The following is a 25,349-nucleotide window of genomic DNA, read 5'->3' as shown; positions in this document are numbered from 1 at the left end:
CACGGACGTGGGGGCCTGCCCACCCTTCACGCAGCCTGGTTCCCCCTCTCCTGCCTAGCTGGGCTGCCAAGCTGCAAAGGCTGGGGACTGCTCCCATGGGTTTGTTTAATGACTGTGGTATTCGCTTAATGATCACCACAAAAAAGATTGTAAAATCAAGTCCATCACATGGCTTACAACCACATCATAACTTATGATCCGTACAGGCAGTCACCATTATGGTCATATGTCTTAAACAAGGTCTTTGCTCCATTTCGGTCTGCAATGTGCTATTGGAGGCCCACAGAAGCCCGGAGCATCGGAGGAGCGGATCTGCCCTTCCAAAGCTCCACTTCAACCTGCAATATGCAGGACAAATGTTGCAGAGCCTCTGTGGTTGTTTGTAAGGGCAAACAGCTGCCATGGTGCTGCAAGATTCATAGTTTTGGGACTTGGTCATAAACTCTAGCGGGCGCTTATCGTGTAATTTTGAATGTTCGCTAAGAGAACGCTCGTAACCCAGGGATTACCTGTAGAGGGAGATACGGTCTTGTTTGTGATTTTATATACAGACACACCCATACATAAAACACTTTTCCCAAAGTAAAATGACTAGATGTCATAAGAATTGCTGTAATATAGGTAGTCCTCGACGTACGACCACAATTGAGCCCAACATTTCCGTTGCTGAGTGAGACGGTTAAGTGAGTTTTGCCCCATTTTACGACCTTTCTTGCCACAGCTGTTAGGTGAATCACTGCGGTTTTTAAGTCAGTAACACAGTTGTAAAGTGAATCTGGTTTCCCCATTGACTTGGCTTGACAGAAGGTCGCAAAACGTCATCACATGACCCTGGGACACTGCAACCGTCATAAATATGAGCCGGTTGCCAAGCATCTGAATTTTGATCATGGGACCATGGGAGAACCATGCAGCGGTTGCAAGTGTGAAAATTGGTCATAAGTCACTTTTTTTTAGTGCCGTTGTAACTTTGAACAGTTACTGAGCAAACTGGTGTAAGTCGAGCACTACCTGTAATTAAAAATCATTTTTTGGGAAATTGAAAATATTAATATAATCAAGGTAACAAAACTAGAAATGTATTTGGCTGGGTACGCTTAGTAATACATAAAATTAGAAGCAACTGAAATTAGTGTGATGTATGTTAGCAATTGTGTATCAATTAGGGGTCTGACATATAATTTGTAGTAATTTTGGTGTAGTACACAATTCCATGTGTTAAAAATTACATGCACATTACCTGGAGCGACTGCATATACATCAAAGTTCTTAATCCCTTCTTCTCTCAATAAAACCTCATCAATAATGAAGTTTCCGGTGAAACTTTTTGGCTTTGATAAAATACAATAGGCGGCATCTGCTAAAATGTCTGTTTTCCTGCATTGTTTTTCCACACCAGCTCCTCCCAGCATATCCATTGCAGAGGTGTATATAGCTAAAACACAGAAGAAGGAAGGGGTTGGTTTAATAATGATTTTTTGATAGTATAGCTGGCACCTGACTCAATAGTAGTAACTGTGAAAGAGATCTTGAAGTCCTAGTGGACAACCATTTAAATATGAGCCAGCAGGGTCTTGCAGCTGCCAAAAAAGCCAATACAGTCCTAGGCTATATTAACAAAGGGTTAGAATCAAAATCATGTGAAGCATTAATGCCACTTTATAATGCCTTGGTATTTGGACTACTGCATCGAGTTTTGGACATCACAATGTAACAAATGATGTTGAGATTCTAAAAAGAATGCAGAGGAGAGCAACAAAGATGATTAGGGGACTGGAGGCTAAAACATATGAGGAACTAATACTGGAATTGGGTATGTCTAGTTTAATGAAAAGAAGGACATGGGGAGACGTGATAGCAGTTTTCCAATATCTAAGGGGCTGCCAGAAAGAAGAGAGGGTCAACCTATTCTCCAAAGCACCTGAAGGCAGGACAAGAAGCAATGGATGGAAACTAATCAAGGAGAAGCAACCTAGAACTAAGAAGATATTTCCTAACAGAATCAGTGGAAAGACTTGCCTCCAGAAGTTGTGAATCTAACACTGGAGGTTTTTAAGAAGAGATTGGACAACTATTTGTCTGAAATGGTATAGGGTTGCCTGCCAGAGCAGGACTAAAAGACCTCCAAGACCTCTGTCTGCTCTGAAAAAGGAATATCAAAAGTGCAGCCTTGGACAAATGGTCAGGTGCAGCTCACAATATCCACTCACAACCCAGACACCTGTTGCTTTTCCTTCCCATTGTCAACCACCCCAAGAGCCTTTTATCTGGCTCCATTCTTTTTTTTAATAAAGATTTATTTTTTTTATTTTTGAATAAACACAAACAGACAAAACACACACAAAAAGCACAAAACCATCTTCCATTACAAATTGTAGAAAGTGTGTCGATTGGTTACAAAAACCTCCGTGCATCCCTTCCACAGTCATCACCTACAATTCATATCAAATCATATATTTTAAATCAAATATATTTATAGATATTACTATCATCATACCTCAACCTTCATTTGACTATAATTGTTTTTATGTCCTTTTATATATCCTTTTATATAATAAAATATTCCAGATTTAAAGCAAAACCACATAATGGCATTCCATTAGCTCTTCCCAATATCATCCAGTAACATTACATCTTTATAACATGTTCTAAATAAAAATTGGTTATATTTAATAACAGAGTTTCTAAACCATATGCATTATTATCTGTTGTGACCCAGCAGGACCCTTTGCAGCTGCTGAGCGACTCAGATAGTGACGACCCCTATGAGTCGGCTATGAAGGAGGTGGAGGACCCTGGGCAGGGTTCAGATGCAGAGCAAGGACCAGAGAGGCTGGTTGGCCACCAGGAGGCGCCTGAGGCATGGAGCAGTGGGAAGATCGGAGGGAGTTTGTCTCTGACGCCAGATTAAGACGGGCGGAGAAACAAAGGCAACAGCTGCTCCGGAAACAAGCTCATAAAAGATAATGAAGCTCAGGTGGTTGGGGCGTGGCCCCTCCCAAGAGCTTATATAAACAGAGATTTGGGGAGGAGATTTCTTGCAAGACACAACCGTTTAAAGTAATCTGCAGTACGTCTGGTCTGAACTGTTTTGGATTCCTGTTTGTAAGAGAAGTGTTATCTTTATCTGTTGGAGTCTGGGTTGCTGCCAAGGTTCTTATCTGTGGGTTCGTGTTTGGGCTTTCAGCGACCAAGATTGTAGTCCTGTTATTAAAGTGTGGCATCCAGCTAAGCCTGCGTCGGCATTCATTACTGGACGGAGGGAGGGTCAGAACATTATCATTATCAATCAATTATTTAACTGTATCCATTGTCACTTCATTTTATACATAATGCTCCAAATTTAACTAAATTTGACTTAATTTTTATTATAAGCTTTCATTACATCAACCTGTGTCTTTCCAGTAATAGCACAGTCTTATATCTCTTGCCATTTGTGGCATTAGTATTCTGGTTATTTCCTTAGTAAGTTTTGTATGGACCTCTCTTCGCAACTTATTGCTTATTGTATATCTTGTATAAGCTCGAAACCCTCCATCTGCTTCTTCGATCAGCTTATCTTTGGTTATCACTAGTGCTTCTGATAAAATTTCTCTCCTTAGTTCCATCAATTCTTCTCTCTTTTCTTCTTCTATACTTTGAAATCTGGGGTAGAGCCCCAGTCCATCTATCTCCCCTTTTCATATTCCACTCTTTCCATTTCCAACCACGCTCAGTTCACTGTCAGTATCAACAATTTTCTTGTCTCTTTGTTTATTTTTTCCTTCAGTTTTTAGAACTCTGACCTCCACTTTCTTCATTTGATGAACAGCCCCAATTTTTCCATCAAATTTTACTGTTCTACGACCTATGTTCTCCAATCTCTTCTCAATTTTCTCTGTTACTTCTAATAATTTTTGAATTTCAAACATAATATTTTGCAATGTTAAGGTTTCTTTTTCATGTTGCGCCATTCTTCCAACTTGTAAACATTGCCACTCTGGCATTGAAAACTTTTTATTAAATTTAAAGCAAGTTCATTTATAATCTTTCAAGATAAGGCTTTGTTTTCACTCCACTCCAGCGGCCAATAAAGCTCCCGAAGAGCACCTGTATAAACAACCCATGCTCTTCTCACTATCACTCTCTGTAAACAAGCTGAGGAACCTTGAAATGCAAAGTCAAATGATCAAAGAGAAAAAAGAAAAGAGAAAAGACAATATTTCCAAGCCTTCCAAGCCTCCAGGTGGCAGTGTTACTTCCTTTCCCTCTGTTATTATAGGCCTCTTTGTATTCCTTTTATATATTTTATATTCCAGGCTTAAAGAAAACAAAATTCTTAAATGGAGCAAAAAAACCTTATCCAATCCAGCATTATAAAAATAAGGAAAAAGATTTTAATTCATAGGTATAAAAAAAAAAGAATATAAAAAGTAGAAGAAAAACTAATCCGTTCAATTTATTTATTTATTTATTTGTTTGTTCTTAAAATTTTTATTGGTTTTAAAAAATTTTACAAAGGAAAAAGGGTAAAAGGTTATGGAACATTTTGACAGCTACATCGTGCGGGGGGGGAGGAGAAGCCCCCCTGGGTCTCGCAACTTTTACAAAAAAGAAAAATAGAAACTATGAACATTTACATAGATATTAGCAGTTTTAAGTTTAACACCAAATCAGTATGTTTCAATCATTTTACTTTTGTCACTTCCTTAAAAATACATTGTAACAACATTTGAAATAGTGTTTCAATTCACTTTTGTGATCTGAGTCTTCTTGCTGTTTCCTCTCCCCCCCCCTCCCGTCCACTGGCAGAGCCTCAGCCCCTCCCTGCTTTGTATCTTGGGTAGGATCCCTCACATCACCTAATAGAGCAGTATGTTTTTTCATGAAAGCCTCTGCTTCCGCAACTGTATTAATTCTAATTCTACTGCCCTCCCAAAAAATCAACATGTCTTCTGGTAACAGCCACCTGAACCAGATCCCATTATTATATAATTTTTTTGCTAAGAAGGTGTATTTCTTCAGGGGGGGGGGTAGGGTTTCCTATTCTTTAAATTTTTTCAATTTAAAGAATAGGAAACATTTGCAAAAGTTCCATCCGTAAAAGAAATTTTTTAAAAAAGGATAACATGCTGTCTAATGTAGCTTAATTTTGCCACTTGTTCTCTTCTGTTTTCAAATTTAATTTAGCTTTAATTTTTTTTGGGGGGGGGGCGGTAGTTTCTTTTATAATATTTCCTCACCAGATGGACACACTTTCCCTTTCTGTTTTCCTCCCATTCCGCCATTCCGGAGCTGTCCCAACTTCAGCAGCTTCAATGGCTGCGCTTCTGTTGCCGGTACAAAGAGATTCTCCTGGATCAATCAGGGACTTTGCGGTGTCCCTGAGATCAGCAGGATGTACTCTTCCCTGTCACCATCTCTTTGGGACGGTTTAGGTCCAAAAGGACTGTCCAGTGGCAAAAGTATCGACTGCTATTCCTGCTGCTAGACGGTCTATTTGGACCAAAATCATCCCACAGAGACAGTGATTGAGAAGGGCACCTCCTGCTGATCTCAGGGACATCGCAAAGTCCCTGAAAGACCCAGGGACAGCCTTTTTTTCCGGCGACAGAAACGCAGCTAATGAAGCTGCTGAAGTTGGGACAGCTCCGGAATGGGAAGAAAGCGGAAAGAGAAAGTGTGTCGAATTGGTGAAGAAATTTTATTATTAGAGGAAGAGACTACCCAAGAAAAAAAAATTAAGTTAAATTAAGATTGAGGACAAGAGACTGTAGGCGGCGAGATTGATCTGCATTGAACTTAGTGTGTTATCCAGTTTCTAATTTTTTTTCCAACGGATGGAACTTTTGCAGGAGCTCCCTATTTTTTAAACTGAATGGATTAATTCTTTCTTCTTCTTTTTTCACTTTTGCTTATACCTATGGATTAAAATTCTCTTCTTTTTTATAATGCTTGATTTGATTGATTGAATTGTTTTTTATCTCCATTTAAGGGTTTTTTTTCTTTCTTAAACTTGGAATATAAAGAAGAAAATAAGAAGGATTATAAAGAGGGTTGTAACAACAGGAGGAAAAGAAGTTACACTGCCACTTTTTTCTTCTTTCTCTTTGATCACTTGAGATTCAAGGTTCTTTCAGCTTGTTTACTGACAGTGATAGTAGGAAGAGTACAAGTTGTTTATACAGGTGCCTTTTGGAAGTTCTACCACTAGCTATTGGAGGGAAGACAACATTTGGACTTGAAAGATAATGAATGAATGAACCTAAATGAACCTGTTTGAAGTTTATTAAAATAGCCTTGGACCTTATAGTGGCAGTATCTGAAAATTTTAAAGAATGGCCCAGCAGGAAAAAGAAACTGTAACATTGCAAATGATTATTCTTGATATTTGCAAAAATGGAGGGCAATCAAAAAAGAGACAGATGGAAGATAAACTGGCCAGATACAATCATAGATGACACAAATAGGAGCTTACAAGGACAAAGAAGCAGTTACTGGAGAAATGATATCCAATAGCAATAGGAATAGCACGAAGACTTATACAGCTCCATAGTACCACTTTACAGCTCTAAGCGTTTTACAGAACCAGCATATTGCCCCCAACAATCTGGGTCCTCGTCAATTTTACCAACCTCGGAAGGATGGAAGGCTGAGTCAACCTTGAGCCGGTCAGGATTGAACTCCAGACTGTGGGCAGAATTAGCTTGGAATACTGTATTCTAACCACCATGGCTCTTCACCCATCGGGTCATTATCAATCAAATGCAATTGAATGACTGAAGGAATGAGATTCTAATTCAAATTTAGCACATTAAAAATCAAAAGCCAATCAGTAAACCTTTCAATAATAATAATGAAAAAGAAATAAGACTCATACCTGTTTGAGGCCATAAAGCATTAACCGCAACTTCTCCTCTAAATTCTTCTGCCATTCCCAGCACACACATGGACATCCCATATTTAGAAATAGTGTAGGCTAAAACAGAACACAAAGATTAAGTCCTTTAGAACAGTTGAAAGTTTAATTTCCTTTATAGGCAGCCATAGCGTGCATTTTATTTTATTTTTAAAAACCCATTCTGAAGGAAGAGAAAGGTAGAAAGTGAAGAAGAGACATCTGCTTTGCCATTGTGGGAAATAAAAAGCTGGCTCAGACCCGCTTCTAATACGATCCACCAAGGATCATCTTATCTGCACTGCTTTCTTTTTGACTTTATTGCAATACTGTACACAGAATGTTATCCCATAAATCACAAATTCCCCAATCGTTCCGGCTTGCCGGACCAGCAGGAAGCATCAGATGGTTCTACGTGAGTGACTGGCACGCACAAGTGCAGCTCCATTTGTGCAAGCAGAATGCACACGTGCCCACCGCTCACACAAATGGTGTGTGCATGCATGTACTTGCATAAGTGGGGATCAGAAGTGGTCTTCAGCAGGTTCTGACCAGTTCTGGAGTACCGGTAGCGGAAATTTTAAGTAGTTCAGAGAACCAGTAAATACCATCTCTGACTGGCTCCGCCCCCATCTATTCTCTGCCTCCCGAGTCCCAGCTGATCAGGAGGAAATGAGGATTTTGCAGTAACCTTTCCCTGGAGTGGGGAGGGAATGGAGATTTTACAGTATCCTTCCCCTGCAACGCCCACCAAGCAATGTTCCCTCTAATTTTTTTTCAGAGTGTGCGGCAAAGTATAGTATTTGAGCGGCACATTTTCATGCCTGAGTACCTGATTTTTTTTTCGTAACAACGTTTATTCCAGTCTTATCATTAACTTTACGTTTCGACATCAGTTCTGTCCACATCCTGGATGCCAATTAAGCAAAGGTGTTGTTATATTACTTATTTCTGTACTCATTTAGATCTATCTGTAGATCTTATCTGTAGGTCTACCCCATCTAATTTATCTCTCAGCTTATGATATAAACCTAACTACAAAATTATGAATGTCTACATTACTAATATAACTATTCCCCACCTTGATTAAACAGATGGTATCTATTATAATTTCCTGTATGTGGCCTGCTTGGTTGAAATTCCACTTTTATTTTATATTTCTGGAGGAACACATGCTAAGCTAGATGTTTGTCATAATCAGCCTGGATAACTAGGGTTCATAAAGTTCATTGTAAGGCAGGTGCCTCTATTTCAGGGGTGGGGGGGAGTAAGTTAAAAAGTCCCCAGTAGAAAGTCAACCAAAAGCCCATACCTCCGTAGAGGGGAGAAATTCCAGAATTGGGGCAGGACAAGGAAGACCAATGGACGTGTCAGCAGAAGGAACTGGACATTCAGAGGGAAGGAGAGAGAATAGATACCATCCTGAAGATGATATCAATAGATAAAAGATAGATGAGACATAGACAGACCAACCGACATAGTTAATAGAGATGAGATAGATAGATAGATAGATAGATAGATAGATAGATAGATGGATGGATGGATGGATGGATGGATGGATGGATGGATGGATGGATGGATGGATGGATGGACGGACAGACTGTTCATAGGTAATTAATAAAGATGACAGATGGACAAATAGTGAGGAGAATAAATCTGTTGAAGCAACTGGCGGAGGTTCCCAGCAGCTGCCCCGTTGATCTGCGCAGGGCGGGGGCTCTATTTCAATTGAATCTGTTGAAGACAAGATCTCCAGGACAATCACCTGAAGGAGGCGCGGCCGGAGAACAGGCAGAGCGTACTGGGGAAGTGGGCAGGAGACGGCGGCCGCTCCCCTTCCCAACTCTGGAGCCTCCCGAGGGCAGAAGGCGAGCACTGCATCCAGAGCCGCACGGCTTCCCAAGCGGAGGGGAGCGGGATGCCGGATCAGAGGCTGCCAGCGTCCCATGCTCAGAGGCGCCTTAATAAGCACTCGGCTGTTGGCAGGAACAGGACAACTTGCTACGGGCAACTGGCAGTGGGACACATTTAACGCCTCTATTTCATGGCTTAACCAAAATAAAACTTGTTTTCCCTTTTGCCCTTCCTTTGCCTTCCTTCTGTCCCTCCTTTTCCCCCCTTCCCTTCATTTCACCATTTCTTTGATATTGTCTGTCTTGTACCGCCTGCGCAGCAGTTGGAAACTGCTGCGCGTTTTTTTCTTGTGACATGTGCGGCCAAGCAGCCGCGCAGCTTAGAGGGAACATTGCCACCAAGCTATACCCACCAAGCCACACCCACAGAATAGGTTGTAAAAAAAATTGAATCCCATCACTGGTGTGGATGTGTGTGTGCATGCAAGAGCCTGCTGTTTCGGTGGCCCGATTGCAAACAGCTCATGGCCCACTAGTGGCCTGCAGTCCAGAGGTTGGGGACCCCTGCCATAAATAGCAATACCAATAGCACTTAGACTTACATACCACTTTACAGTGCTGTATAACCCTCTCTAAGCAGTTTACAATGTCAGCACATGGCCCTCAACAATCTGGATCCTCAATGGATGCTTCTTGAGAAGCAAGTCTCGAAAAAATTACCAACTAGCTACGAAGGGAACTTAACTCTTGACACCGGAATCCAGTTGTGTAACTACAGTTTCAAGTAGTCCTCAACTTATGACCGGCTGCTTAACAACCATTCAAAGTTACAGTGGATACTGGAAAGCTACTTATGATCAGAATTCAAAGTCCCAGCAGTTGGGGGGGGGGGGGGAGGACACATACACCATGATTGCATTTGGGGGCACTTAGCAACTGGAACACATTTATGGTGGTTTGCAGCAGCATCCACGTAACATGAATGTGATTTACAACATTTTGGCTAGAAACTGTGCTTACTTCTGGTTTCTAATAAAACCCCCATATTGAACAATGGGTTCACTTAATAACCACCCTTTTTGCTTAACCGCCGCAAAAAAGATGGCAAAATTGGGCATATGCAATGACTCATTTAAGGCTTATGTTCATAATTTTGGGCTCAATTATGGTCACAAATTGAGGACTGCCTATATTAGCTAGGAGCTAAATATGGTGGCTAGTTGACTGCATGGCACATAGGGAAATAAAAGGGACTAAACCCAAGGGAATTAGGGAGCAGATGAGGACTGTATCATTCAGCACAAACACACATACTCACAATTCCTTTTTGGGATAAGCAGCATTATGGAAAGTACAATAAACAAGTAAGAAACAAACAATAAGCCACCAAAATGAACATACCAGATAAGAAAAAGAAAAAAAGGAAACAGAGTTAAACCTAATTTACACCACACCGTTTGCTACCATGTTCTATTCTTTTTTCTCATTGCAAAACATTCCTGCTTTCAACATGTCTATACACTACTTTGTGCATTTCCTTTGGTTCTTCTCTCGCTTGGTAGATATCACTGGCTTCCTCTGTCTCCGTCTTCCCCTTTCTTTTGACCTATTTACCCTTCCTTTGTCTGCAGGTAGCCTTTGGTTAACAATGGCAACTGGGGCCAGAATTACAGTCACTGTCAGGAGTCCCCAACCCCTGGTCATAGACCCGCACCTGTCTGTGGCATGCCAGAAACTGGGCCACGCAAACAAGTGAGTGTTCTGACCGAGGCTTCCCAAGAGCCTGAAGCAAACTCCTTGTCCTGACAAAAAACCCTTTTACGAGTTTGCTATGAATTCCGCTCATTCACATCCAGCAAAGTCTTTCAAGGGAGGATGTACAGTCACAGATCTTATCTGCCTTGGAGAGCTGACAGGTCGATGTACCTGCAAAACTTGGCAAGAAGTCTAGGAGAGTCATGAACCAACTAAGGGAGTTAATTGTCTCCTGCAAACCCCACTCCCCTTTCTCGCTCCTCTTTTATTTCCTCTGGGAGGAGCCATTCATCAGCCACCTGTGGCCTTACTCCCAAGTCGACCCCTGTTCCCTTCATCTGGAAACTCTGTGCACGCGCACACTGGGAACAGGCTCCAGCTGTTTGCCTGCCTCACTAATGTCTGACTCTGAAGGCAGCTGATAACTGGCATGTGGCTCTGCCCCCCTCTTTGCCTCTGACACAGAGGCCTCATCAGAACCTTCCTCAGACTCCAGGACTGGCCCATGTTCCTCCCCAACCTCCTCACTGTCTGAATCTGCTGCCAATTATGCTGGCTGCTGGTGGGCCACAACAGCAAGGGATGCAGGTGCGCATGAAAACTTCGGGGACTTGTCCAGACAGTAGCTAGGAATCAGTACAGGCTGAAATACACCTACATGTCCTAGATACATATCTTGCCTAGATATCATTCTAGTTAGTATAATGAAAATTCAGTAAACACATATAATGCTGCCCACTGATGATACAATGACATCAGCAAGTAATCCAGCTTTAAAAGTGGTTTGCCATCTATCTTTGAAAATAACATTAACATGACAGCTTAACCAATCCTATCAGAGAAAGGAAGGCAGCTGGAGTCCCCTCCTAGATCATTAATTGGATTGCTTTGGGTATTTCTCTCAAAAGCAGAACAACTAAATTGCAATGCCACGGTACACGGTACAGCCATTTCATACGGGGGGGGGGGGGAATCATCTTCTGACCTTTTGATTAGGAAATTAAATCTCACTGGTGACTTTAGTCTCTGCAAACAATATCCCACATATAAGAGATAATGTAAGAGTCCAGAAAAGTATTATTGTATATATGCGTGGTTAGAGAACAAAGGATTGTAAATAAGAGAGATTCAAGTCACGTATTTTATATTGCAATATTATGATATATTTTAAATGTTACAAGCTGCTTTAGAAAGTACATTTAGCAGACATCTCGAATGAAAAATTATAACTATAATGAAAGAATAAACAAACTGCATTGGGTATAAATCAGAAGTGGGTTTCTCCCGGTTTGGCCCGGATCGGCTGAACCGGTAGTGGTGGAGGCAACAGATTCCGCCCACCAGCCTGGATGCTTCTGCGCATGTGCAGGAGCCTCTGCGCATGCGCAGAAACATCTTGCGTAGACAAAAGCATCATGTGTATGCAAGTGCACGCACAAGTGAACCAGTAGTGCCAGGGTTTGAAACCCACCTCTGGTATAAATTCTTGCACAGAGGGTACTTCACTTGAACAAGTAACAAGAAACTGTCATAATACAACAGTGGTGTGACTGCCTCCTTATCCAGCCTTGTCACTTGAGATACAGAAGGTTCAGGCAAAACCTGGAATTGCAGCAGCTAGAACAACTTCCTCAGTTAAGGCCAACAAACTGAGGAAATTCCTTTCTGAAATGGGTCAAATTCCAACATGAAATGGAGTCCCAAGAGGCAGATGAATGTCATGAACTAATAGCAGCCATTTCTGATGTCCTTCAAGTTCTGAAATTGAAAAAAAATAGCTTGCCCTTGAGATGCTTCATGGATGAGGCTTCTGAAGATGTAACACATTCACGGTCAGGAAAAACCTGCAGAGGAGCTGCCTATGACATGGGTGCACCTATGGGTCCCCTATAAGCTAACTATGAATATAATGCAAAATAGTAAAATAAGATGTAATTATATTAGATCTTCAACAGCAAAGAGAAAGGATAAGGGAAAAATCAGCAGCAAAGAGGAAGGATAAGGGGAAAATCCATCCACCTCCTACTTTTATGTTCTGAAACTGAGATTAAATGGAGGAGCTATTAGTGTGAACACAAAGTGCAGAAACCAAGAGAGATTTGTATCAACTGTCTTCCAACCTTAGCAACTCTCAAGTGTGAAAAACCACATCCACACCTGAAGGTTCAATTGAATGGATTTACTGCTAACAATAGCAATAGCACTTATTTAGCATTTCATAGTGGTTTACAGCTCTCTCTGAGCCGTTTACAGAGTCAGTCTATTGCCCCCAACAATCTGGATCCTCATTTTACCCACCTCAGAAGGATGAAAAGCTGAGTCAACCTTAAACTGGACAGGATCGAACTCCTGGCAGTGAGCAGAGTCAGCCTGAAATTCTGCATTCTAACCATTACGCCACCAGGGCTCTGCTAAAAATCTATGCCCGCAATGGCGAACCTATGGCATGTGTGCCCGAAGCAGCATGCAGAGCCATGTCGCCTGTCACACTCCGTTCCTCTTCTGGGTTTCTGGCATGCATGCGCGCATGATAATCAACTGGTTGTGTGGTAATACCGGAAACTGGAAGAGCTGGTCTTCCGTTTTCCGGAGTGAGTATGCGTGCCAGCCAACTGATCATCGTGCATGCATACATGCCATTAACTGGAAGACTAGCTGGACGGCACGCATGCATGTGCCAGAAACCAGAAGTTCATTTTCCGGTGTGCGTATGCCCAGTGAGCAGCTCCTCTTTCAGGTCGCATCCCAGACAAGCGTGCGTGCACGTGAAGTGTGTGCATGCGTGCGCTCTCCCTCTTTGGCACTTTTTGCTGAAAAGGTCCACCATCACTGATCTATGCAGAGGAATCTTCTCAACTAACAGTCAGTACCTGGTTAGATAAGGGTCAAAAGCACTCAAGGGGAATTGGAACTAGTACATTTGTGGTTACATAATGACTCTAAACTGATTCATATTATTGCTTCTCTCCATGGCTCTACCATTCCTTTTCTTACAGCATCTTCTAGATTCTCAGCAAGGATTTTATTAGCTAGGGAACTCTGGGAACATATGTACAAAGAGCTTCAATTATACAATCACAGCTGCCTTCTTGAAGTCTTTGTTACCTCATACCCATGTACGTAGCTGCTTGCTTCATATAGAAAAAAAAAATACTATCCGTGAGTAGTAAAAGTTTACTTACCACAATGATTTTTGAACCAGATAGGATTTAAATTGATGGGTGGGCTGATATTAAGGATATGACCAATCTTACTCTTTCTCAAATGAGGAAGGCACAGTTTAGATCTGAGGATATGAACAAACACAAGAAAGATTTGGAACGCTAATCAAATTTTATACCAAAGTAGCTGATAAAATTTTATACCAAACTAATTTTATACCAAACTAGCTGATAACCCGGTGCTGCACAGGTATTGATTTATCCCAACCTTCCTTCCATGAACGTCACCACAATTTCTAATGTTCGATTTTCCTCCTTACCAGAGAGGGCCTCTTTGTAGAGTACCGTGAAGCCGTTACCATGGCAACTCCACAGCGCTGTATAGTAGGCAGTATGATAGAAGCTGTTTTAAGGCACAACAGGCTATATCTTACCAGAACACACACCACGAGGGGTGTTAGAGGTGCCTTACCCCCACAGTATTTGTTTCCAGGGAGTAAGTAATCTGTGACCAAGTTTGGTTAAAATTGCTTATTTTTTAAAAAAGAAAAAGAAGATTCATGATAACTGTATGGTGTAATAATTAGGAAATAATCGTAAAAATAATTATTTTAGGAGTTCTTTCTAGGCATGAAAGTAAATAAATACCACAGAACAAGAAACATTTGAGACCAGAATGAAAACAAGAGAGCATCCGTATCCATTTGTGATGTCTTAATAGCAGTAGAGCTTCTCACTTCCTTCTTTCCAAAATGTCCTCTGGGATCCGTGTGTAAGCAGAAACTAAAACACCAGTAACATCTTAAATAAGAGATCTCCCTCCTACATAAGGAGGGAACGTCAATATTGTATGTATGTGGGATGTGTAATTTTCTTTCTATCCTTTCACAATAAAAATGTTGCAACGCCTTTGGCATGGGTCTAATGTTTGACTTGCCCCAATATTCCCCGCCCATAATTGCATGAATGTAGACTTGATCTCCTGCTTCGTTTGGGGAAATCAAACCTCTTCTCTGATTCTGTAACAATTTTACTCATACATAGAGGTTGCAACATTATATTTTTGGAGGCAAGACAAACAAATAAAAATAATAATAATAATAAAATAATCATTGGAATAGAAATAATAGCATTAACTAAAAGCATGGCCTAATTGTTGGAAAAGGTCCAGTGCAATGCATGAACCATAAATCTATGAAAAGAAAGTAAGCATACTGCAAACTTTTTTCAAGGGAACAAAAATAGCAGCCCAACCCAATTTCAGATTTTTTTTGAAAAAAAAAAGTTTCAAAGAAAGAGATGGGCAGCATCCATGCTGCCTAAACTGCATGGCTGAAAGGAATCTGAGTAAAATTGTGCGAAAGTGCTAAAGATGCTTGAGAATATTTTAATGGATTTTATAAAATTACATTAGCACAGTCTTCCTCCTTCTCTCCGCAGTTTTTGTACTGCAATAACAGGAAAAAGGTCCCTTCCCCACTTAATATATTGCAAAACTAAAGTAAAATTAACATCCGAGAGTATTCATGCTGCTTTTTTTTTTTGCTAGTAATGCATTCTCTTTGTGATAGAACCCAACCACAAAAAGAATGTATCACTAGCACGAGAAAAAAAAAAGAAATACAGAAATACCAAGAAGTATGAATAAAGTATCGACTGAAATCTTTTCATACAGGAAAGTTCTTTTATTTCCAAGATAATTTATTCTGAGAAATATGTAGTCAACATGGTAAAGCCACTATTTTTCTCACTGATAAGCCAATTAACAATGATTTATATTTCTTTCGTACAAAACTCTTCAGACCTGCAACATTTAAAAAAAAAACTTACATTCTTTAAGAATTGTGAAAATATGCCTCGTACATTTTGACTGTATTAAGCTACAAAAGAGCACAAACATCAATATATTAAAGAGAAAGTATTTTTAGAAACAGGTAATCATGATATCTGTTGTGGCCTGCCAGCAGATCTGGCAGCAGATTAGGACAGAGAGGAGGTTGGGGAGGAACATGGGCCAGTCCTGGAGTCTGAGGAAGGCTCTGATGAGGGCTCTGTGTCGGAGGCAGAGAGGGGGCCAGAGATCTATGCCAGTTATCAGCTGCCTTCAGAGTCAGACATCAGCAAGGCAGACAAACAGTTGGAGCCTGTTCCCAGTGTGCACATGCATTGAGTTGCCAGACAAAGGGAATAGCTAAAGAACAAGGGTCAACTTGGGAGTAAGGCCACAGATGGACAATGAATGGCCCCTCCCAGAAGAAATAAAAGAGGAGCGAGAAAAGGGAGTGGAGCTTGCAGGAGACAATTAGTTTGCTTAATTGGTTCGTGGCTCTCCAAGACTCCTTGCCAAGTTTAGCAGCTATCGGCCTGGCAGCTCTCCAAGCCAGATAAGGTCTGTGACTGTAAATCCTCCCTTGAAAGGCTTCGCTGGATGTGAATCAGCAGAATTCACCGTAAATAGAAGGGGTTTTTGTCAGGATAAGGAGTTTGCTTCAGGCTCTTGTGAAGCCTAGGTAGGAACAATATCTTAAGACACCATTCTGAAACTAGAATGTCTTCTGGTTTGCTTGTATGAACAAAACATTCCTATTCTTGCTTGTTAAAAGCTTCCAACAGCAGTTACACTAGAGAGATTTGTAATACTTTCTTCCCTTATTCCTTTCTGAAAATCTACTCCAAAGAGTTACAAGATACACTAAAACTTGGGAGAGTGGCGGTGTGGTGATGGGCTGCAACTGAGGGGGAAAATCAGCAAAGATAACTTTTCTAGAAATCTGGGTAGAACTAGGAAGGAGAAGGACTCGCTGACAATTCGCTGCAACCAACTGCCCATGGCCAACTCGCTGCAAGGGAAGAGTTACAAAGAAACCGTAGAATAGAATCATTAAAGGAAGAATGCAAAAGGAGGGAGAATATGAAATGTGAATGACAAAAATTAAAATGATGCTTTCCTTATTTTAAATAATTAAATTGAATTGTTAAATTGTCCGGTGGCATGTCGTCCCATGGCGAGTTGGCTGTGGTGAGGTAGCCGCAGCGAGTTGGCTATGGCAAGTTGTCCCATTCTGAAGAGGAAGAAAGCTAAGGACGGGGCCTATTTAGCTTTTGAATGGAAAACTACCAGAAAATAGCGGTGCTTTAAACCACGCTGGGAAACATTCTTAAAAAAAAAAAAAAAAGACAACTTTTGGACTATTGCCAAGAAAACTAGATGGATGAGTCCAATACAGAAGGCAAAAGAAATGCTGCAGCGTATAGACTGGGAGATGAAGCCAACCAAGAAAAGGCTCCACATTGTTAACGGAGTTGATTTAGCAATCTGGGTGGCCCTTTTTATCCAGTCATGAAACAGAACCGTTATATCTGAAAATGGTAGCTTCTGCCATTCTCTTAAATCTCTGTTTCACTTGTAAATTGCTAAACTTCATGTCTGATGGTGGAGCAAGGAAGTGTGGAAAGAGTTTCTCCAAAATGTGTTTTCATTTATTTACTGCCAAAATATATTACTCATTTCTCAGCCACAGTGCAAAGAGTGATGAACAAAAATTAACTAAAAATACATATAGAAACACCAACCATGCATTAAAGCAATAATTTGACAGCTGTTAACCAGAAATAAGAGTTGATTAACAGGCCATATTGCAGAAAAATAAAAATTAAAGGCTCCCGGCAAGAAAAGATCTTTGCCTGGCCTCTAAAAGGCAAAATTAAATCAATATTTCTAGGAAAATCACGTGAAGTGTTAATACCACTTTATAATGCCTTGGTAAGGCCACACTTGGAATACTGCATTCAGTTTTGGTTGCCACGATGTAGAAAAGATGTGGAGACTCTAGAAAGAATGCAGAGAAGAGCAACAAAGATGATTAGGGGACTGGAGACTAAAACATATGAAGAACGGTTGCAGGAACTGGATATGTCTAGTTTAATGAAAAGAAGGACTAGGAGACATGATAGCAGTGTTCCAATATCTCAGGGGTTGCCACAAAGAAGAGGGAGTCAAACTATTCTCCAAGGCATCTGAGGGTAGAACAAGAAGCAATAGGTGGAAACTAATCAAGGAGAGAAGCAACTTAGAACTGAGGAGAAATTTCCTGACAGTGAGAACAATTAATCAGTGGAACAGATTGCCTCCAGAAGTTGTGAATGCCCCAACACTGGAAGTCTTTAAGAAGATGTTGGATAGCCATTTGAAACGGTATAGGGCAGGGGTGGCGAACAAGTTCGACAAAAAGAGCCAAAATTTTAAACTGTGAGAGTCAGAGAGCCACACCACGCGCTCCCTTTCGGCGCTAAACCCGGAAGTACGGTCTTGCCCCGCCCCTGGCGACGCGACGACGCTTGCCTGCGCTCCACCAGCTCGGCTGGGAACGGAGACGTTTCCTCAGCGGAGCGGAGTGCCTGAAAGGGACGCAGGCTCAGCCTGCCAGGCTGCCACCACTCCACTGAAGACATTGCTGAGCAGAGAAACGTCTCCGTTCCCAGCCGAGCTGGTGGAGCGCAGGCAAGTGTCGTCGCATCACCAGGGGCGGGGCAAGACCGTACTTCCGGGTTTAGCGCCGAAAGGGAGCGCGCGATCCAGGTTTAGCGCCGAAAGGGACAAAATCCAAACTTGGCAAAGAGCCACAGTATACAAAATAATGATAAGAGGCAAAGAGTCGCATTCATTTTGGCCGGGAGCCGCATGCGGCTCAAGAGCCGCATGTTCGCCACCCCTGGTATAGGGTTTCCTGCCTAGGCAGGGGGTTGGACTAGAAGACCTCCAAGGTCCCTTCCAACTCTGCTTTTGTATTGTATTGTAAAAATTACTATAAAGCTGGAGAGAAATCACTGAAAAATCCTACCTCTATACCAGTGACAGCTAACCTTATTGTCATAGTGTGCTGAAAGCACCCACCCCCCACGCCTGTGCACGCAACCCCCCACCCCACATTTTGGGCCTGGTAGGCCTTCCTGCAGCCTCCTGGGACCAAAAATGGGTTGCAGGGTGGCGCACTAAGTTAAGACAGTTGTTAAGTGAATTTTGCCCCATTTTGACTTTTCTTGCTATCATCGTTAAGTGAATCACTGTGGTTGTTAAGTTAGTAACATGGCTGTTAAGTGAATCTGGCTTCCCCATTGACTTTGCTACTCAGGAAGTCACAAAAGGTGATCACAAAACTCCAGGACACTGCAACCATCATAAATATGAACCAGTTGCCAACCATCTGAATGTTGAGTAGATGACTATGGGGAAAATTAAATGGTTGTAAGTGTGAAAAATGGCCATGTCACTTTTTTCAGTGCCACTGTAACTTTGAACGGTCACTAAATGAACTGTTGTAAGTCAAGGACTCTCTCTCTCCCTCTCTCATGTTTCCCTCTTTCATTCTCTCCCTCCAGCTCTATCTCATCTCTCCTTCTCCCTTTCTCTTCTCTCTCACTCATTTGTTTTTATCTTTTTCCTCTCCCTCTCTTTCTCTCTCCCCTTCTCTCATTTGCTTCCTGCTCTTTTCGCTCTCATTCTCTCCCTCCAGCTCTCTTTTTTCTCTCTCCCTCTCTCTCCCCTTCTGTCTCTCTCATTTGTTTCTCTTTCCTCTCTCTCATTCTCTCCCTCCATCATTTTCTCATTTCTTTCTCCCTTTCTCTCTTTTTCTCCCCTTTTCTTTCTCTCATCTCTTTCTCGCATGCATGCGTGCGCGCACAGACAAGCGGGATATCCTCTTGGGCTGGGATCACAGCGGCGACGGGGATGGCGATTCCTCCTCCTCCTGCTGCCACCACTGAGCAGTGAGGTGAGTAGCCGGCTGCGTTGCACAGTGCAGAAGAGCCACGCTGCGCAGGAGAGACACAACTCTTCTCTCCCTGCATCCGGCGGCAACTGCTGCTCCCCGTTCCCCTCCTTCCTGAGCTGACACAAAGGGAACCATGGTGGTGCTGAGCCGCCTTGAAGGACGCGGAATCGCAAAAAGCAGCGAGTCGCAGGCAGTGCAGAGAAAACACTAGGGGTGTTTCAGCCGTGTGGCTCTGCGGAGAGGCTTGCGCCTTCTCGGGTTGGAGTGCAGGTTGCATGACTGGGTCAGCAGGGAGCCACAGGAGAGGAGTCAAAGAGCCACATGTGGCTCTGGGGCCGTGGGTTGCCCATCCTAGCCTTTCCTAGTTTCTCAATCCATTTATTTAATTCAGATTCTTTCTAACCAAAAAGTGAAACAGACTCTAGGGAGCAACTTTTGTCAACCAGAAACATGCTTCATCTATAACAGTGGGTCTCAACCTTCCTAATGCCACGACCCTTTAATACAGTTCCTCATGTTGTTGTGACCCCCAACCCTAAAATTATTTTATATCTTCTGTATTTTTTCAAAAATATGTGTTTTCCGATGGTCTTAGGCGACCCCTGTGAAAGGGTCGTTCGACCCCCAAAGGGGTCCCGACCCACAGGTTGAGAACCACTGATCTATAATGTCTCTCATTTAAATGCAGGGGATTTTTAAAAAATGGGGGTGGTACATCAATCTCAATACATCAAAAGATGCATCATCTGCAATCACTTACGTAAGGTAAGTCCCCCTTGTGTTAGCGCTCATCATAAGATCCACTTTTTTCGTAGGTGTCTCCAGCGTGCCCGTTAAAGAAATAGCACTTGCATTGTTCACAAGGACATCAATTCCTAGTTTTAAAAACAAGTCACGTTAATTTCTGAAAATTCATGTTTCAATCTAGCAATTTATCTGTGGAGGGTTTATTGTTTAAATAGCATTTAATAAACGTGCACATTTAGTATATACTTCAGGACTGAACGCAAGCCGTTACCTCCAAATTTCTGAACAGCTAGGACCACTGCATCCGCAATTTGATCTTCTTCCCTTACGTTAACAATACACGGTAAGGCCTTTCCTCCAGCTGCTTCAACTGATAAGAAAATCAATATATATATAAATATAGTCAGTCAACTTTTTTAAAAAAAGTCTGCTGTAAAAAAATGTTAATCTAATTGCATTTTAAAAGAAAAAAAGTCATCAAGCTCTCTAGAGTTTAATGTTACACCCCAAATTTGGAACCATTTAAAATTCAACTCTGAGATGACAGAATTCTTAAGAGATTCAACTGCCATAAATCATGATTTCAGTGCTTTTCCCTTTACTTCCTCCTTTTTAGGTTAACCACAGTTAAATGCAAGTTCCAAATATTAAACAGCAGCATACAACGACAGGAAATAAGTCCATGAACTACGACTTATCTATACTTATATGTATCATTATGCTTTTCTCTTGTGAAATTGATTGGTGTGCTAATGTTTGCCTGTTTGAAATTATTTGTTAATCTATGCAGAGAACTCTATTTCTTTAGAAAATTAAAAATATAATAAACAAATGAAATAAATCCAAGACAAAAGGTGGGAGGTGGCAGAAGAAGGGAGTAACCTCCAATCTATTTACAGATTCAATGATGAAATGGGTATTTTTAAACCCAAAGCTCTGCTTGTGGGCCTTGATGTGTTAAAGTCCAGTGATGCTATACAATTATCAAACTGTCAAATTAATACCTATTTTTGTCACTAATGAAAGAAGTTATAGGTTTCTCAGAATCAATTTGAATAGAGAATAGTCTCTGTTTTACAATAAAGTAGCTTTAAAATGAAAATATTTAAACTTTCCTGGGACTACATAGTTAAAAACATAGGCAAGAGTTTAAACATCAACATTTCTTACTCTAGGTATACTGCAAATAGTTTAGAGATTTCAATCACTCTAGATGCATCTCAACACAATATTTCTTGAAAAACGCACTTCCAATTTTGTATTTGGTTTATAGCAGAGTTCCCCAATGTTTCTGGGTTTGTGGACTGGCGGGAGGGAGGGAGGGTAGAGCGGATGGTTTTGCACGCACACACAGCCGCCAAGAGCACACAGGACTCCATTTCTACAAAGTGGTGTGCAGCCATGCCTGCCGCTGACACAAAAGGAGTGCACATGCTTGCCCGCTGCTCATGCGAGCATGTGTGCGCGCACCCTTGCCGGCTGTTTCCCCGGCCCAGTTTGAGTCCCCTAATAGCCCACTAGCGGGCCATGGCCCACAGGTTGGGGACCCCTGGCCTATAGGACTAATGCTTTATTTTTCTTTTTAGACTAAAAGATTTGTATGCAGGAATTGGGTGGAGATGATATTATATATGTAGTTGATCTTTCCACTGGCAACTCACATGGACCGTTTCCTCACAAAACACTCCTCTGAGGTCAGCTGAATTGCAGTACTGAAATTGGAAATTCCTGTTTTGCGAAATCTGAGCGATGATCCTCTTATTGATGAACATCACTGTTTGCTTCCTTGCCGACAACACGTAATCTCGAGATGGTCCTGTTGCTTCTCAGTGACCTTGTTTTGCGTTTAGTTTCTGAGCTTATCTTAAAAGCTTCTATCTTTGCTAACTGCTTCCTTTGTTTGTAAAGCATGAGCTCTTTTATCTTTTTTCCTCATAAATATTTGTGATCTCTGGTTTCTTGTAGCTTGGCTTATGTTTGCGTTCTCTGATCCCTTTAGCCTACTTTGATTCAGATTTGGGGATCTGTGGAAGCCCATTGGTTTCCCGTATTCCTTGTACTTGAGAGCCCTCAGGCCTAAGAGAGAAGGTACACAGGTTTTGTGACCTGGTGTTAAAAGTTCTTCCTCGGAGCAACTTCTCGTTTTGCTTGACTAGGATATCATTCTTTCCAGACTCTGTATGGTAAAGCATAGGCTTCCAATTTTGTTTGGATTTTATGAAATATGCATGCTAGGTTATCTTATACCCAGCAAAAGAGTTCTTTAATTAGCATTTTATTCAGTATCTCTGCTCATTCTTCAGCAGAAGAAGAAGAAATGCTTCTGACTGCTATGGGGGTATGTGTTTTCCTCAATCTCAAGTCCTCTACCAGAAGCCTAGAAGTTTGAGGATCCTGCGTTAGTATCTATAAAATACCATGCTATAAAAAACTGTTGAGACACTAGATAAGAGTGCAAAAAGGAGCAACCAGGATGATTAGGGGACTGGAGGCTAAAACATACAATGAATAGTTGCAGGAACTGGATATGGCTAGTCTAGTGAAGAGAAGTACCAGGGGACATACGATAGAGGTGTTCGAATATTTGAGGAGCTGCCACAGAGAGGAAGGGGTCAAGCTATTTTCCAAAACACCTGAAGATCAGGAATAATGGATGGAAACTGAACAAGGAGAGATTCAATCTGGAAATAAAGAGAGATTTTGTGACAGTGAAAACAATCAACCAATGGAACAGCTTGCCTTCAGAAGTTGTGGGAGCTTCATCACTTGAAGCTTTCAAGAAGAGACTGGACTGCCATCTGTCAGAAATAGTGTAGGGTCTGCTTGTGCGGGGGGTTGGACTGGATGACCTACAAGGTCCCTTCCAACTCTGTTAAGCTATATCTTAGCTATTCATATTATTGCACTCTTCTAGACAAAGAGCTCTGATGGCAGCCCTGGGATCTGTTGGAGCCACTCTCCTAGCTTAGAAGTCTTAGCCCTGGGCGCTCCTAGCCTCACTGGTATCACTTTACCCATGACTTTACCCATCCTCTTGAATTTCTTCTTCAAGCCCTGTTAGCTCTCCAGCTTTTCATACCCCTACCTAACCCTACTGTCACTTAGCAATGGTATTTCTATCACCATCACTTTTTTTCTGGTCCATGTTATTTTTTCTTTTTCTTTCTTTCTTTCTTTCTTTCTTTCTTTCTTTCTTTCTTTCTTTCTTTCTTTCTTTCTTTCTTTCTTTCTTTCTTTCTTTCTTTCTTTCTTGGTTGATTTAAGCAGAAGAATAAAAGTGAAAATGCCCCTTTTGAGGCAGCAATATAATTGGTCAATTGAGTTGAAGGATCAAGTTCCCAAAAGATTTGAAGTTTATAGCAAATAGCGGAACTCAGACCACCCATGTCTCTTTCTCAAGGCTTACTTTCTTCTGCAGCAGTATAGATTGTTCCTGGGAGTGTGCGTTGTGGTACTCCCGTCTTAGCAGCTATAACAACATTTGCCCCATCCTTTGCTGCTTTCAAGGCAATTGCTTTTCCAATGCCACGGCTTGCACCTGTTATAAAGAGAGTGCATCCAGCCAACTTCCTAAAAAACAACAACGAAAGAAAGAAAATTAGAAAACCAGGAATGAAAGAAGGATGCATCCATGCCTGCAGAAAAAATACATTTAAACATTAGAAAAATAGAGAATCTTGAATCACAGTTGTTTTAAATTGATACATATCTGTAAATTTAAAATTTGCAACTAGATTCAAATCCAGTGACTGGGAATATTTTACAAAAATAATGTTGTATTATATGTCTACGAACTCCGCATAGGTGTCAGGAAGGACATCCAGCCAATAAACGCATGTATTGGGTAAATATGCATATTTTCTTAGATTTTATCATTAACTGCATGGCAAAGAATACTAATAGTGTAATTTTCAGTAACATTTCCAGGACAATACACTAATTTCGCCAGATGAAGATCACCAAGAACTGCTTTTCTTGCTCATTCAAACTCATCACAATAGATTTTTAAGAGTTATATCAATACAATACTTATGCAACTAGAACTGCCTTATAGTTTTGTCACTGGGCCATCTAATTCAGCTATGTGTACTCTGACTGTCCTCTGCTCTCCTAGTTTTTACATAGGGCTTTTCCCAATCCTACTTAGCAATATTAGAAATTGGGTTTGAGACCTTTTGCATGTAGAATATATGATCAGATTCTTAGACTTCAGGAGATCTTTGATTCAATCCTAAACCCAAGAAACATAGGAACTGCTTGAGGTCTTACAAATAGTACCAAGAATAATGGGCATGCACATATGCACTGCTAGAAGCCAAATACCAAAAAGCTCTAGGATTGAAAATTAATCTTCAAATGAATCTGTTTCTCATTTGCACCTCCACCCAGCATCTTCTATTTTCACCAAATGTAGGCCCAGTCTTCATTTCTGCTCCTCCCACCCCAAATACACCAGTAGCTCACAGACATCTGTGTTTTGGATGGTGGGGGGGAACCTTCCAACTTTCTATTGATTAAGTTCAATAGGATGCTTGAAACATTCAGGACAGGCAGATAGCAGGCAGATATTAGGGCTGTGCTCTCTTCAAATCTTACACTTCATTTATTCAAAGATAGGTTCTGCCTTTAAGTCCCAAGTTAACTTTCTTCCAGGGCTGGCCGGATGGACGGTATGGACAGTATGGATGGTAATAACCGTTTTAATCGTTAAAAAATAAAGACTATCCCAACACTATACAGTAGGATCCATTTAAGATACTGCAAGTTAAAATACAGTTTTCTATAAAACAATAGAGAAAAACTATCTGAGTGGCCACTAAAAGTTGACATCGAGGTGACACCATGAACCATGGTGGCGGAGTGGTTAGAATGCAGTCTTGCAGGCTAATTCTGCATTCTCACAGGTAGGAATTCAATCCTGTCTTGCTCAAGGTTGGCTGAGCCTTCCATCCTTCTGAAGTCAGTAAAATGAGGACCCAGATTGTTGGGGGCAATATGCTGACTCTGTAAGCCACATAGAGAGGGCTGTAAAGCGCTGTAAAATGGTATATAAGTGCTATTGCTGCTGCTATGTTGAAGAGGAAAGCTTAAAGAAACCATCATTCAGAACAACCCTAACTCTAAGAATAAGTTCTTAAGAGTAACCTAACTCTACAACTTTAACTGAAACCAAGACGTCCCTATC

At 41.3% G+C, this 25,349-nt stretch overlaps 1 protein-coding gene and 1 long non-coding RNA gene across 2 annotated transcripts in view; one reads left to right on the top strand and one right to left on the bottom strand.

Moving 5' to 3' along the window:
• The window catches only part of LOC309386015, a 35,831-nt gene extending 33,055 nt beyond the window's left edge, over nt 1-2,776 (top strand). Inside the window, exon 3 of the long non-coding RNA XR_014174331.1 lies at nt 2,723-2,776. This is a non-coding gene — a long non-coding RNA (uncharacterized lncRNA). The remainder of the gene's footprint in view (nt 1-2,722) is intronic.
• The window catches only part of HSDL2 (hydroxysteroid dehydrogenase like 2), a 48,143-nt gene that overhangs the window by 14,487 nt on the left and 8,307 nt on the right, over nt 1-25,349 (bottom strand). The window contains exons 2-7 of the mRNA XM_081940913.1: nt 23,571-23,734; nt 20,436-20,534; nt 20,178-20,292; nt 13,668-13,771; nt 6,860-6,958; nt 1,241-1,435 (exon numbers count right to left, since the gene is read on the bottom strand). Of these exons, the coding sequence (XP_081797039.1) occupies nt 1,241-1,435; nt 6,860-6,958; nt 13,668-13,771; nt 20,178-20,292; nt 20,436-20,534; nt 23,571-23,734 (776 nt within the window). The remainder of the gene's footprint in view (nt 1-1,240; nt 1,436-6,859; nt 6,959-13,667; nt 13,772-20,177; nt 20,293-20,435; nt 20,535-23,570; nt 23,735-25,349) is intronic.

This window comes from Natrix helvetica, assembly GCF_964273705.1.
Source record: "Natrix helvetica genome assembly, chromosome: 2".
NCBI classification, from domain to species: Eukaryota; Metazoa; Chordata; class Lepidosauria; order Squamata; family Natricidae; genus Natrix; species Natrix helvetica.
The sequence above is the reverse complement of the archived record's forward strand: the minus strand, read 5'-3'. Positions and strand labels throughout refer to the sequence as shown.